General features: G+C 44.5%; 1 protein-coding gene across 5 annotated transcripts in view; it reads left to right on the forward strand.

Annotated features, from left to right (window-relative positions):
* The window catches only part of ACTN1 (actinin alpha 1), a 139,035-nt gene that overhangs the window by 103,541 nt on the left and 21,544 nt on the right, over nucleotides 1-13,950 (forward strand). For all 5 annotated transcript variants that reach the window (XM_045013942.1, XM_045013943.1, XM_045013938.1 and 2 more), the window contains exons 8-12: nucleotides 291-376; nucleotides 8,105-8,197; nucleotides 9,751-9,981; nucleotides 11,689-11,836; nucleotides 13,470-13,620. In XM_045013942.1, coding sequence (XP_044869877.1) covers nucleotides 291-376; nucleotides 8,105-8,197; nucleotides 9,751-9,981; nucleotides 11,689-11,836; nucleotides 13,470-13,620 — 709 coding nt within the window. The remainder of the gene's footprint in view (nucleotides 1-290; nucleotides 377-8,104; nucleotides 8,198-9,750; nucleotides 9,982-11,688; nucleotides 11,837-13,469; nucleotides 13,621-13,950) is intronic.

The raw sequence follows: 13,950 nt of genomic DNA on the forward strand, positions 1-13,950 counted from the left end.
CTCTCCCTTGGCTGGATCCTTCTAGAGAGGGATGAAATGTTCCAACATGAAATGTACTGCAATCCCATTAGGTTTGCCAGGGGCTAGATTACACCTCCTCTTGGGAGTTTTGTTGGTGAGGAAAGGGTTGCTGGGGAGGGTCAGGGAGTCCTGCGCAAAGAGTGTGCAGAGTAGGACTTTCCTGTGATACATGCGTGCCCCACACCAGGTGTCCTGGACCGTTCTGGCTCTCCTCCCTTGCTCTTCTCCCATCAGTCGATATGCTCTTAACTTCAGGTTTTTTTTGACAGACATTGTTGGAACTGCCCGCCCTGACGAGAAAGCCATCATGACCTATGTTTCTAGCTTCTACCACGCCTTCTCAGGAGCCCAGAAGGTATCGCAGGATTCCAAGCTCCCTCCACACAGCGCACCTGGTCCTGTTGCTAATGTCCAAACCTTTTTTCTTTCTCTCTCTCCTCTCTAGCTACGGGCATCTTTATATTATTTTTGGTAGAGTTGGCTGTTGGTTCAAAGTGGTGTCCCAAACATAATATTTTGGGGGGCAGGGATTGGGAGAGCATATGCCTGCAGTCAGTGTACAGTAAAGCCACAGGGCTGCTGAGTGCGCATTAATCCTGTGGTACTGGGAGCTCTCCCATCAAGATTCTCTCTCAACTAGCTGAGCACCAGCTCCTGTCATACCAGTAGGACTAGAATTGGAAATCAAACCTAAATCTTTAACACACTGTTGCGGTGTGTAGGCCACCAAGCTTGCTCAGACACTACAGCATACCATCATCTGAGTTTATTTCTGATGAGCCACTTTTTTGCGAGGCTGGGGAATGTGGCTGGGCAGGAGGTTTCAGAAAGAGCACGGAGTGGCAAAGCTAACACATTCACTCACCCGTATACACATTCACTACACCTGAGCTACAGGGTCTGTAAGGCCTTGTCTACACTTCAGGGGAAATTCGATCTAAGCTACGCAATTTGAGTTACGTGAATAGCGTAACTCAAATCGACATAGCTTATATCTACTTACTGCCAGGTCCACGCTACGCGATGTTGATGGGAGATGCTCTCCCATCGACTCCCCCTACTCTTCTCAATCCGGTGGAGTACAGGAGTCAACAGGAGAGCGATCTGCGGTCAATTTAGCAGGTCTTCACTATACACGGTAAATCAACCACCGATGCATTGATCACCGCTCATTGATTTCCCCCTTCTTCCCCCCCCCCCAAAAAAAAAAAAAGTGCAGACAAGCCTGAATTCTTCCTGATTCTCTTCACTTACTCCTTAGGCATCTGTGGAAGTATTTCTTCGACTAACTGAGCCACTGGAAGGATCATCCCAAATACCAAGCAGCCACTCCTGGCAGAGTTCAGCATAACACCTATTCCTTTTACATAGTGAATACAGCCCAGATTCAGCTCGGGTTTGAAGAGGTTATCTGACAGACCCTCTGGTGCTGTGGTTCTCGAAATAGAGAGGATCACGTATTGCATCTGAGACACCTACTTTCCCTTTTTCTTTCCTCCCTTGTGACTGTGGTGGAGGTTGGACAGATGTGTCCTCGCTGTATTTTGCCAAGCAATTGCCTGCTGGTATGTAGTTACTTAAAGAAAATATTGCCAAGTGACACCTGATAAATCTCCCTCAAAAATCAAACATACGGTAACTGCTTCAGTGCCATAGGATTATGCAGTGCACACTGAAGCAGAGTGGGAAATACTCTGCAAGAAGGCAGTCTGATCTCTGCAGTGGCCTGGCCACTTAAGACTCACAAGCCTTTCAAGAGCAGACTCTTAAAATGCTAAAGCAATAAATAAATTTTATTCATTCTCATGGCTGGGTCAGGCCCACTGACTGTGGGGCTGTGAAAATATGTAATTTGGAGGTTGGCTAGGAACAAGAACTGGATGCTGGGAGGAGAAAGGGGTGGTACCACTTTGATCCACAGAGCCAACTCCGCTGGTCACTTTCTGATCCGAATTCCCAGCTCTCCGCATGGAAATCTATTTGGCCTGTCCTGCAATGCATGATGGGAAGTTTTCTCCCCCTCTCTCACGCCACCCATGACTGTTTATTTTATTCTATGTTCTGCTTCTTACTTTATCCTTTCAACCTCTTTTCCTTCTTTGCACAGATATTATAGGCCCGCTAAGGCCGGATGAGAAGGCCATTATGACCTATGTTTCATGTTACTACCACGCCTTCTCAGGTGCGCAGAAGGTGAGACATTACTCCTAACAAAACCTTCCCTCTTCTCTTCCCTGTCCCCCCACCTCACCCAACAGTTAAGTCTCTGAGAAACATCCTAAACCTTTGGTCCATGAACAGAGAGGCAGGGAATCCCATGCACTGAGCAGTCTAACCACATACATAACTATTCTGGGATGTATGATCTTTAACCTGGCTGAAGAAGTTATATGAGGAAACTATGGATTCAGAAAGTGTTCTTTAAACATACTTCAGCTCTTTCCTTTATGCCTCTCTCTGCATCCGCTCCCATGTGGTGGACACAAGATTCCTGCCCAAGGTGGACACAACCCGAGTGACCAAGCTAACAGGAAGAAATTGACCTTTGGACTCCATCACCCCTGACTGGATGATGTGTATCTCAAAGCAACAAGCTTAATTTCCACCTGGTCAAGCATAGTCTTGTTCTGAAAGCTGATTAAGCTGGGACTGTTAAGGGTCTTATTTTGCAGCTGCCAGATTCCCTCCCTACTGAGCTCCCACTGGGTTAGTGGCCTCTTCCTGGGCCAATTTCCAACGATATGCGAACTACCTAAGAGAAAGTAGCCCATAATTTCCTACCCCTAGACAGTGCTCCAGCTGCAAGTTTCATCCCTAATTAGTCTCTATTGAACCACCTGAACTTCCCCTCTCTTACCCATGTCTCCTCTCCTGGCTTGTCTCCCTTTTGTTCTTTCCTTCCCACTCATTTGCCTCCCTTCACCAAACCACCTGTTTCTTCCTCCTGTCAGATTCTTTTTCTTCTGCAATATTTTCTTTAATTCTTTCTCTGCTTTTATTCCAAGCCCCTTTGCCTGGCACTGGGCCTACCCCCAAAGGAGCTGATTAGCCAGCTCAGAGATCCCTGCCTCCTGCTGAGCAACAGTTTTCTAAAATGCCAATTTTCTAGTAGTGCTTTTTATAGGAGGAAAGCTCTGTGCACTGTTAAGTGTAGGTGTGCATTCTCCTCCTTCCCTCCCCCTCCAAGCTCAAGGGGATTCAGACCAGTGGTTTTAGAAATATGGTCCAAAGCTTGAGACTTAAGACTCATCTCTCATTAACATGTCACAAACAGGACACAACTTTCCCTTCTTTCTCACAACCGCTTTCTATAAAGGATACACAGTCCAATTTTTCCCAAGGGAGAGCCATGCTGGCAGCATACTGAGCGCCTCAGGGCTACATGTAATTTATATAAATCAGTTTTTATACCAAGATTCTACCCACAGGTTGCAGCTTCCACATGTAAAGAGCTAGCTTGAACTATAAGATTTTTAAAAAAAAAATGTTTAATCAAGCTGGAACATTGCATGCTGGGACCTGCTCTGTTTTATGCAAAATAGGTGCAGCTCTGGTTCCTAGTAAATTGCAAATGTGGTACTCCATTTGGACAGTGCTGAAGTAGGTTCACCTACTTGACATATATGGGTTTGGTATGAGGATCCTGGCTGGTAAATTATTTGAAACACTTCACAGCAGGCTCAGTGGAATACAAGCCAGCCATGCTTTCCCATAAAGACCATTCTCCCAGAGCCCATGCCAGACTAACCACCAGCCCCAGTATTTTCCAGTTGCCCCACACACAGTTCTTCAGTTTAGGCTGATGGCAAACCTCAAATGTGGGTAGAAGGTAAAAGAACTGGGTAGTTTCTGGTGGTGGTAAAGGTGCTGCCCCTCAGTCCTATGTTCGTCTCTTCTCCCGTCCCACTCCATCTTTTGAAAATATTTGCAGCAGCTCCTGTGCCCATTTCAGCAATTAGTACTAGTGCCAGGGCTTCTATCGATACTGTAAACAGAAACATTGTCTACTGCCACAATGTCTGAACCAAGTAATTAGAGTAAGAATCAGAGAATTTGCTTCTTTGCTATTAAGGTTTGAATCCCATGTAGTCTAATATCAGAGGGGTAGCCGTGTTAGTCTGGATCTGTAGAAGCAGCAAAGAGTCTTGTGGCACCTTATAGACTAACAGATGTTTTGGAGCATGAGCTTTCATGGGTGAATACCCACTTCGTCGGATGCATGTAGTGGAAATTTCCAGGGGCAGGTATATATAAGTAAGCAAGAAGCAGGCTAGAGATAATGAGGTTAGTTCCATCAGGGAGGATTGCCAATTGCTTGCCAACTACAAAACCAGTTTCTCCTCTCTTGGTTTTCACACCTCAGCTGCTAGAAGAGGGCCTCATCCTCCCTGATTGAACTAACCTCGTTATCTCTAGCCTGCTTCTTGCTTGCTTATATATACCTGCCCCTGGAAATTTCCACTACATGCATCCAACCAAGTGGGTATTCCCCCAGGAAAGCTCATGCTCCAAAACGTCTGTTAGTCTATAAGGTGCCACAAGACTCTTTGCTGCTCATGTAGTCTAACTGGCTTATAGGGAGGATTAAGAAAATTGATTAAATTGTCAATTTGCTAGCAACTTCACTATGACTGGAGGATAGGGTGTAGCTCCTTTTTGAAGCTCTGCCAGGGCAAGTCCTACATTTTCCAACTGTTGAGTGACAAGTTTAAAATCCCGGGCTAATACAGAGTGATTGCCGAGCATGACTCTGACTAGGTCTAGGAGCACAGTGTGTCTTTTTAAGCACTGCCGTCTCTTATTTGATTAGGTGACTTACTGTGATGTCGCTCCATTTTTCATTCAGATTTCTCATTACTGCTACCAGCCCTGAAGGGGAGGTCACATGATCAGCTTTCTGCTTCTTTCATTCTCTTATACTGAGTCTTGAAAGGTACAGGGACCCCAGCCTGACATGACATTTGTGTGGATGGCTGCTTTTCCTTTAAATGATTTATATATATAAAAATATGTGTGTATACTTGCTTTGGTTGGTTTGCTTGTTTTCTAACTGCTTCTAACTTTCACAACACTAAACTGCATGGGTGTTTAACTACTGGTTGGGTTTAATATGTTTTAATATGTTGTAAAACTTGACTTCTGCAGTGAAATTTTCTGAATAACTTCTTGCCATTTTATAAAGTGTTTGTCTGGTATGCAGTGTTCTGGGGTGCTCTTGGGATCATGTGTTAGTCATAGACTGGTGGCCACATCACAGAAACCATTATGGTCCTAGATCGCTTTATTGACATTCTCAGCAGGGAGACCCAGGGTTGAATGGGCCATGGAGACCACTCCCCTTTCATCCCTAGAGAGGTAGATACTCAAGGCCAGGATTGAGACACATGGACAAGATAATGTGGGCAAAGCTTATGGTGCCACTGCCTGTGTTGTATCTCTTCTGTGGCTAGAGTCTCTGGGACTATCAGTCCAGAACATTTCAGGAGCAGCAAATTGTCCATAAACATTCCTTTAATAAAGGAACATGTGGTGAGCCGTCTAGACATTACGTAGATTCTATCTACATTCCACTCCTTTCCTTAAACATCACTGCTGCTGCTCCTCTCCTGGGAGCACTGTTGGGAGCACAAATGGCGATCACATGGAACATTCTGTTGTCTAACCCTAATCACAGCAGGTCAGCACAACATATTGCCTGCAACTCTAGTAGTTGTAGCACTTTGTCTACTGTAATGCTCCTGCTGTTACTTGTAGTAACTGGATGATTTAGCGAGGAAATCCAGTGTAGGCAGGGCCACAGAGAAGCGGGGGTTGGTGTAGGGGAGAGAGAGACTGACTTCCAAACAAGCTAAACATCGGCAGTTGGGGATTTTTGTGTTTGGACACATGGACGCCCAAAATGTGGGGGGACTGGAGGAAATCTGCTATCAAACACATGTAAATATACCTGTTTAAAATGGAATCCCTACTGCTTAGTTGGCTGCTGCCCCAGCCGCATGTGAATAACAGGGTTGGAGAATTAACCAAAAAAAAATCCCCACCACCCTGGCCTTGGGTCCTATAAAGTTTGAGGTGACCTCTCTCTCCCTCAAGTCACATTGGATGTAGGGACATGGGGTATGTCTTTTTGAGATATCACTTGATATCCTCTCTGTAAAGTCCACCTGGATGGCAAAAATGAGCCTTTGGTACCAGCCAAGAGGAAGTTAAAATCAAAACAAGAGAATGCTTTCTGACATTTTAAACTGTCCTGAGCACTTTTCATTTATACTTTTTACCGAAATGGTTCTTTCCGCTTTAAAGACCATTTCTACATGTTCTTATTAATGTAGCTAATATCTGTATACCTGCTAGCTGGCCTAGTTTAGCTATGGGAGAGATGACTGAACACACACTTTTTGAGCCTCTTCCCAACGACTGAGATCGCCAGTTCCTTTGGGACTGTGCGACTTGTACGTCATTTTGGAGCTTATGATTTTAATTGCTATTCTTGCTACCTCACATCAGCCGCAATAATGAGAGGATTTTTCTCCAATGACATCAGAGGCTGAATAAACAAATATTAAATTCCTTTTAAAAATAGATGTATGTTTAAACGTGCCAGTTATGAGCTCATTAAATGGTGGGCTATTTACTGCTCCAGAATCACACGCACACAACCACTTTTGGTGTCCGTTCCACTTAGATCTAGAGCACCATGTAACTTACAGAATGTGAAAGCTGTAGATACACCATGTGCACTCACTCCTTGCATTGCTCAACAACAGTCTCCAGTTGGCCACCGGTGAGTGATGTAACGAGTTGGGATTGACTCCCTCTATAGGAAATCCTATCCCAGTTTCCTCAACCACCTGGAGATACCCACGTTGTGGAGGTAGGATGGTGATCGTATCTTTAGGGCTTCGGTGGGAAGAGGAGATGAGGATGATGATGATGATGGCCTCTAGTGTACTACTATCTGGGCCAGAAAGAAAATGGCCCTTAAAGTTGTCTGCACAGCAGATGTTTTTCCAAGGACTCTGTCCACTCCCGGAGAAGGATCTAACTCTCCTTCATGGTCACAGGAGCTGTGCAGATACATGGGCAAGTAATGCCCCAAGAACAAGCCTCTTATATATTTCAAGTGTTAAGCACATGCTCTTGCTAATAATGTGGCACTCCAGAGTGGACTGTTCAGACCTTAGTTTGCAGCTGGGATTTCCATTCCTTGATCTAAGTTTCAACATGTCCAGTCTCCCTCAGAAAGCCACTGTAATAATGATACACCATTGCTCAAAAGACTTGATTTGGGGAAGGAGGCAGAGAGATTACGAAACAAAGCCCGGTTAGATGGAAGGAAAGTCTCACTCTCAGCTGGATCATGAAAATCCAGATAAATGTAGGTCTGAATTAGCTGGTGGGGAAGGAAGGAAAGGTTTCTCCATCCATCAGATACTTCTATGCCTTGAGATGGAATTGCACGTAAAGGATATCAAAGATTGTATATTGTAGGGCAAGCTAGAAGATAGCTCAATTGTTAGACAGATTTTGAGGGTAAGGAAAGAACAAACGTAAGTATTTTCTTAGAAATTAGGTAAAGACTCACCCAGAGACCAGCATCGGGATCAAATACAAATAAACAGCACTTTCTTAAGGTTTAAGGAAGATTTCCCCCGGTTTGACACTTGCCATAGTAGTGCCCAGGCATCATAGATCAATTATTGGAGTTGTGGCTTTGAGCGTCTGCTTGTGGGGTGGAGAGGATGTCTCAGGCCGCTTATATGAATAGTTTCAGAAAAGACCCAGAACTCTGCCCCAGAGCAGACAGGCCTAGACTGCTGCCTCAGTTGAGCATGGAGGCTGAATCCACTTAAATGCATCACAGAGAGATGCTTTACTGGGGAGGAAAAAAAATCAGTTATGGTAGAAAGTCAAATAAACTAAGTTTCCTGGACATGCTTTCAGACCAGAGATGGGCTGCTAGAGCCAGGGATGGGAGACTTTACCCTTCACCACAGGTACGTAGCAGGAGGCTAAACCACAAGTTTTGGGTTATGGTGTTTTGACACTTTTTCCCCTTCCTGTTTTTTCTCCTGTTTGACAGGCGGAAACAGCAGCCAATCGTATCTGCAAGGTGTTGGCAGTCAATCAGGAGAATGAACAGCTCATGGAAGACTATGAAAAGCTGGCCAGTGATGTAAGTATCCATGGTGCTGTCAATTCCTGGGCAGCGTTGTGTGTATTACATGTATTACTGTAGAGCCTCGGTCTTGGACTAGGACACTATTGTATTAGGCTCTGTACAAACACAGCACTGTGTTTTTAAACCTACAGACAGATCTCTAGTACTGTTGAATATATACCATCCCATGTTTCCTTAGAAAGTGTTTTCTTCAATAAGTAAATATGAAAGACTCTGAACTATGTCAGGTGTCAAATGTAATATACTTTAAAATGGTGGCCATCCAGAGTGGAACAGCCTTCAGATTCTCAATTTTATTGAAAGAAATCATTGTATTACTAAAACTAAAGAGAAAAAAAGTCATTTTAAGAGAAGATGTGCAATATTGTACAACTTTATTGTGTAGTGTCTTTCATGCGTTAAGAGTTAAGTAAATCATAATGGGGAAGAGAAGTTAAAGGTGTAAGCAAGGAAGAAAATAAGCATCCACTAACATTTGGAAAGAGTCTATATAGGATAGAAACTGAAGCCTGTTCCAGATAGCAGGAGCTGCAGGGGAGAAGGCTCATGCATAGAGAGTTATGAGACTGCAGAAATGACCATAGGAGGCCTGTGGTAGACAAGAAGAAGCAGCAAGTGGAAGAGCAAAGGGATAAGGTCCATAAGCAGGGTTGGAGGAAGACAATAAAGAACTTTGAGTACAAAGAGGACAGTTGTAAAATTGATCCTGAAATGAACTGGGAGCCACCACAGTTGTTTTGGGATGGATGTGATGAGATCCCACTGCATTGTAGGAAAGCATGTGGCAGCTTTCTGCTCCACCCGGAGCTGCCCATTGTTTTATCGCCCTGCTGGCTGCCTAGCAGCTGTTTGCTGTGGAAGACTATTCCCGGAGCTGTGCTGACTTCAAAGAAGCTAGAGTGGAAAAATGAAAATGGAGGCAGTAACTTCATTTCTACAGCGTAGACCCTTCTGTGCCAGAGAGGGCAAATCAGTTACAACAGTGTCGCCCCAACAGAGCTAAAACACTGACAGGCTTGCAGTATTTTTGAACCAAGCAACTGCCCTGTAAAGGTCTAGCATGATCTGAGAACAGAGTTTGGTCTTGATTTTGCAGAACTGAACTATGAATTAACCACTTCAAGGCATTCTATGCTGTAATCGTGTGCAGTGTGCCTAGATAGCAAGTCTGAAAATCAGGACAGAGTGTGTGTGTGTGTGTGGGGGGGTGTTAATAGGTGCCTATATAAGAGAGCGCCCCGAATATCAGGATTGTCCCTATAAAATCAGGACATGTGGTCACCCTAATCGTATGCCTCAGCATGGTAGTCTGTACAGGGTAGATACCATAAGACTGTACTTTTACAAAGTGGTTGACAGCCTGTTCTTAAACCAATTCCCTGCCTTTGGCAGAACCCTGCTGGCAACACCCAGTTCAAACATAAAGTGGACAGTCCCTACTAAGTTCTGAGGACACAAGTAGTTTTAACAAAACCTAAACTTGGGGCTTAATTTTTAATGATTTTGCAGCTATTCTGACTCCTCCCTCTCGTCCTTGCTGTTTTCAGTTGCTGGAATGGATCCGCCGCACCATTCCCTGGCTGGAGAATCGGGCGCCCGAGAACACCATGCAAGCCATGCAGCAGAAACTGGAGGACTTCCGGGACTACCGTCGCCTGCACAAGCCCCCCAAGGTCCAGGAGAAGTGCCAACTTGAAATCAATTTCAATACCTTGCAGACCAAGCTGCGGCTCAGCAACAGGCCGGCATTCATGCCTTCAGAGGGGAAAATGGTCTCGGTGAGTGTGACATGCTAAAAGCGCAAGGCATCTGTCTACCCTTCCAAATCAAGCATACTACTTTAGACCATATTATTTGTATTACCATAGCGCCTAGGAGCCCTAGTCATGGATGAGGACCCCGTTGTGCAAATACAGTAGAAAAAGATGGTCCCTGCCCCAGAGAGTTTACAGTTCTTGAGTAGAAGAACTTAAACTCCCATGTTTAAGAAGGATGAATTCAAACTGGAACAGGTTCAGAGACGGGATACTAGGATGATCCGAGGAATGGAAAACCTGTCTTATGAAAGGAGACTGAAAGAGCTTGGCTTGTTTAGCCTAACCAAAAGAAGGTTGAGGGGGGATATGATTTCTCTTTATAAATATATCAGAGGGATTGATATTAGGGAGGGAGAGGAATTATTTAAGCTTAGTAACAATGTGGACACAAGAACAAATGGATATAAACTGGACACTAGGAAGTTTAGACTTGAAATTAGACGAAGGTTTCTAACCATTAGAGGAGTGAAGTTCTGGAACAGCCTTCCAAGGGGAGTAGTGGGGGCAAAAGACATATCTGGCTTTAAGACTAAGCTTGATAAATTTATGGAGGGGTTGGTATGATGGGATAGCCTAATTTTGGCAATTATTTTGGCAATTGATCTTTGATTATCAGTGGTCTGTGATGGGATGTTAGATGGGTTGGGATCTGAGTTACTACAGAGAATTCTTTCCTGGGTGCTGGCTGGTGAGTCTTGCCCACATGCTCAGGGTTTAACTGATCGCCATATTTGGGGTCGGGAAGGAATTTTCCTCCAGGGCAGATTGGCAGAGGCTGTGGAGGTTTTTCGCCTTCCTCTGCAGCATGGGGCATGGGTCACTTGCTGGAGGATTCTCTGCAGCTTGAGGTCTTCAAACCGCAATTTGGGGACTTCAATAACTCAGACATAGGCTAGGGGTTTGTTATAGAAGTGGATGGGTGAGATTCTGTGGCCTGCATTGAGCAGGAGTCAGACTAGATGATCATAATGGTCCCTTCTGACCTTAGTCTATGAGAAGATGAGACAGACAGGCATGAGAGAAGTGTGGCCATGCCACCCTCATTTTCAATATGAACCACTGGTCTCTGAATGTAGGACTCCATCCTAATCAAAGCAGTTAGATCAGGATGGGATATTTGCTCACTGGGACCTGTTGTCCTCACACAGACTATTCCTGCACATTAAGGTTGGAGTGGCAGTCCAGTCTCTGCTTCTCTGTGTACAAATTAGGTCCAGCCTTCGGGCTCCTGGCTAGCTGACAGTTAAATCTGTGATTGGGTGAACACTGGGTCCATCTGTTTTGAGGCCACAAACTAATTTTTATTGACCTCTTCAAGGAAGGAATGACCAAAGAGGTTTTTTCGTATTAGGAGGCATGTGACTGCCTCTCATGACATTTCACTGCATTCATAGATAACATGCTGTGAGTGGAAGTGCTTCACAGAGTGTCTCTTTTGGGTTCCGTGTTTCTGACCTGCTAAATGCACTCCATCTGGTCAGATCATCAGCCTGCTGCAAATCTACATCTCATGACCATGGAGCCAAATTCAGCCTCCTGTTGCTACAGAGTGATTGGAAGCCTATGGTCCGCTTGGATGAATGCTCAAAGCATGATGCTGAAGAACATTCCCAATCTTCTGAACCAATCCCTTCCTCTCATGCTGCTGTACCTTTTACATCACTGCAGGACATAAACAATGCATGGGGAGGCCTAGAACAGGCTGAGAAAGGCTATGAGGAATGGCTGTTGAATGAGATCCGAAGGCTAGAGAGGCTGGACCACCTGGCTGAGAAGTTCCGGCAGAAAGCTTCCATTCACGAGTCCTGGACAGATGGTAATGCCAATCCTAATGCTTCCTTCTGAAAGCATTTTGCCTCTGAAAACGTGCCATTGCCTGTCTGAAGATAGAGAGGCCTGGGTGTCACAGGAGTGATTTGTACTGGTCTTTCACATCTAGATTAGAGCTGAGCAAATAATTGGTTCAATAGTCAAACCAATAATTTTTTGGTTAGTTTTGAATTTAAACTGAATGTTATGTTTTTCTTTTTTTTTTCTTTTTTTTCCCCCATGCTGGTGGGAGGGGGAAGGGGATGGGAAAAAACAGAGAAATGTTAATTTAAATCAAACAAAATACTTTGAATGTCGATCCGAAGGGGCAGTTTCTAAACAAATGTTGATTTGGATTGACATTTCATTTTGAAAGTATCACTTTGAAAAGAAAAGTTGAAACAAAATGTTGAAATGTTTCTAATTTTTTTTTTTCAGCTGAAGGTATTTGTGGAATTCAGCCTGAATTTGTGAATGGTTTTGGTGGCCTGAAAAATGCATTTTCAGCTAATTTACTATTTGCCAATAATAATAATAATAATAATAAATTAATAAATCACATGGCTCTAACCTATACTAAACTGGACAGGTCCAAGACTGTAAGGGTAGAGAGTGCTGCATGTGGAAATGTAGATCATTTGGCAGAGCTGGAGGGAGGTGCTTATATTGCAGCTGGCAAAGCTGTTGCTTGGCTCACGCCAGTTGTGTGTGTGTGATTTTCATGAGCACCATCTCCACTTACATTTTTAAGGAGAAAAAATAATGTGAATGTTAGTATTGAGAAGAGATTCAAGTCTAGGAAAATAATAACATAATGAAGTAGCACCGAAGGACTATATTCAGGGCCCCATTGAATTAAGTCTTCTACAAACAAGAATGGCCACCACATAGAGCATGAGTGTCAGTACATCTCTATCTTCTGAGCTGGAAAACTACTGGTTGGCCTGTGGCAAATATATGCTTTTGGTGTTATGCCTGAAATATATAACCTGCTTCATTACCCCTCCGGAACCTCTCTGGCAGTGTGGTTACAACTATGTTCCATAAAATATATTCTCTAACTAAAATATATTAGTGTGGCCACATTCTGATTATGTAGCCATCTCCCCCTTGTGGCCACATAGACTCATACACTTTAAGATCAGAAGGGACCATTATGATCTTCAATCTAGTCTGACCTGCACAACACAAGCCACAGAATCTCACCCACCCACTCCTGTAACAAACCCCTGACCTATGTCTGAGCTATTGAAGTCCTCAACTTGTGGTTTAAAGACTTCAAGGTGCAGACAATCCTCCAGCAAGTGACCTGTGCCCCACGCTGCAGAGGAAGGCGAAAAATCCCCAGGGCCTCTTCCAAGCTAGAGACCGAATCTGGGACCTAGTGTGACTGACGGCACTTGGTTGAGCAGCGCTGTTGGCAGTTAACACTTAATACTTACAATCCAAGAGACTCATCTGAGACTGAAAAGTGTGACTCTCCAAACTGGCCTGTCTTGATTGCGGGAGTGTTCAAAGGGTTACATTTGGAGTAGTGGTGGGTCCACCATTGGAGTGTAAGCTAGTTGGCCTGAGCATGGGCATGAAGAATCCATGCTGACATTGGGTTTCATTCTCCTGTCCTTTGGCTCCCTCTGTAGGTAAGGAGGCAATGCTGCAGCAGAAGGATTATGAAACTGCTACCCTGTCAGAGATCAAGGCCCTGCTGAAGAAACATGAGGCCTTTGAGAGCGACCTAGCTGCTCACCAGGACCGTGTGGAGCAGATTGCTGCTATTGCACAAGAACTCAAGTACGGCTGCCGCCTGCTGCATTTGCTTTTCTAGGAGCTAGAATGGGGACCTTGAAGGCTAATCGGCTTTGCTGTCCTGCCCAGCACAATCATAAAACAATCCCTGTTAAGATTTAGAGTGCAGGAATGTAGGAAAATCCCAATGCCCCTGTCCTCTGATCAGGGGGCAGGAGGGGTTGAAACATGAGAGAGGTATAGGTTAAGAAACTCTCTCTGTGGGGAAGATTAGTAGTGGTAAGATAGGAGCATATGCTTGATTCTGAAAGGGGATTCCCACCCTTTTCCACCTCAGTGTGCTGCCATTAACTCTTCCCTGAAGAGCCTGGTCCT

The sequence above is a fragment of the Mauremys mutica genome, chromosome 4 (assembly GCF_020497125.1).
Source record: "Mauremys mutica isolate MM-2020 ecotype Southern chromosome 4, ASM2049712v1, whole genome shotgun sequence".
Classification (NCBI taxonomy): domain Eukaryota; kingdom Metazoa; phylum Chordata; order Testudines; family Geoemydidae; genus Mauremys; species Mauremys mutica.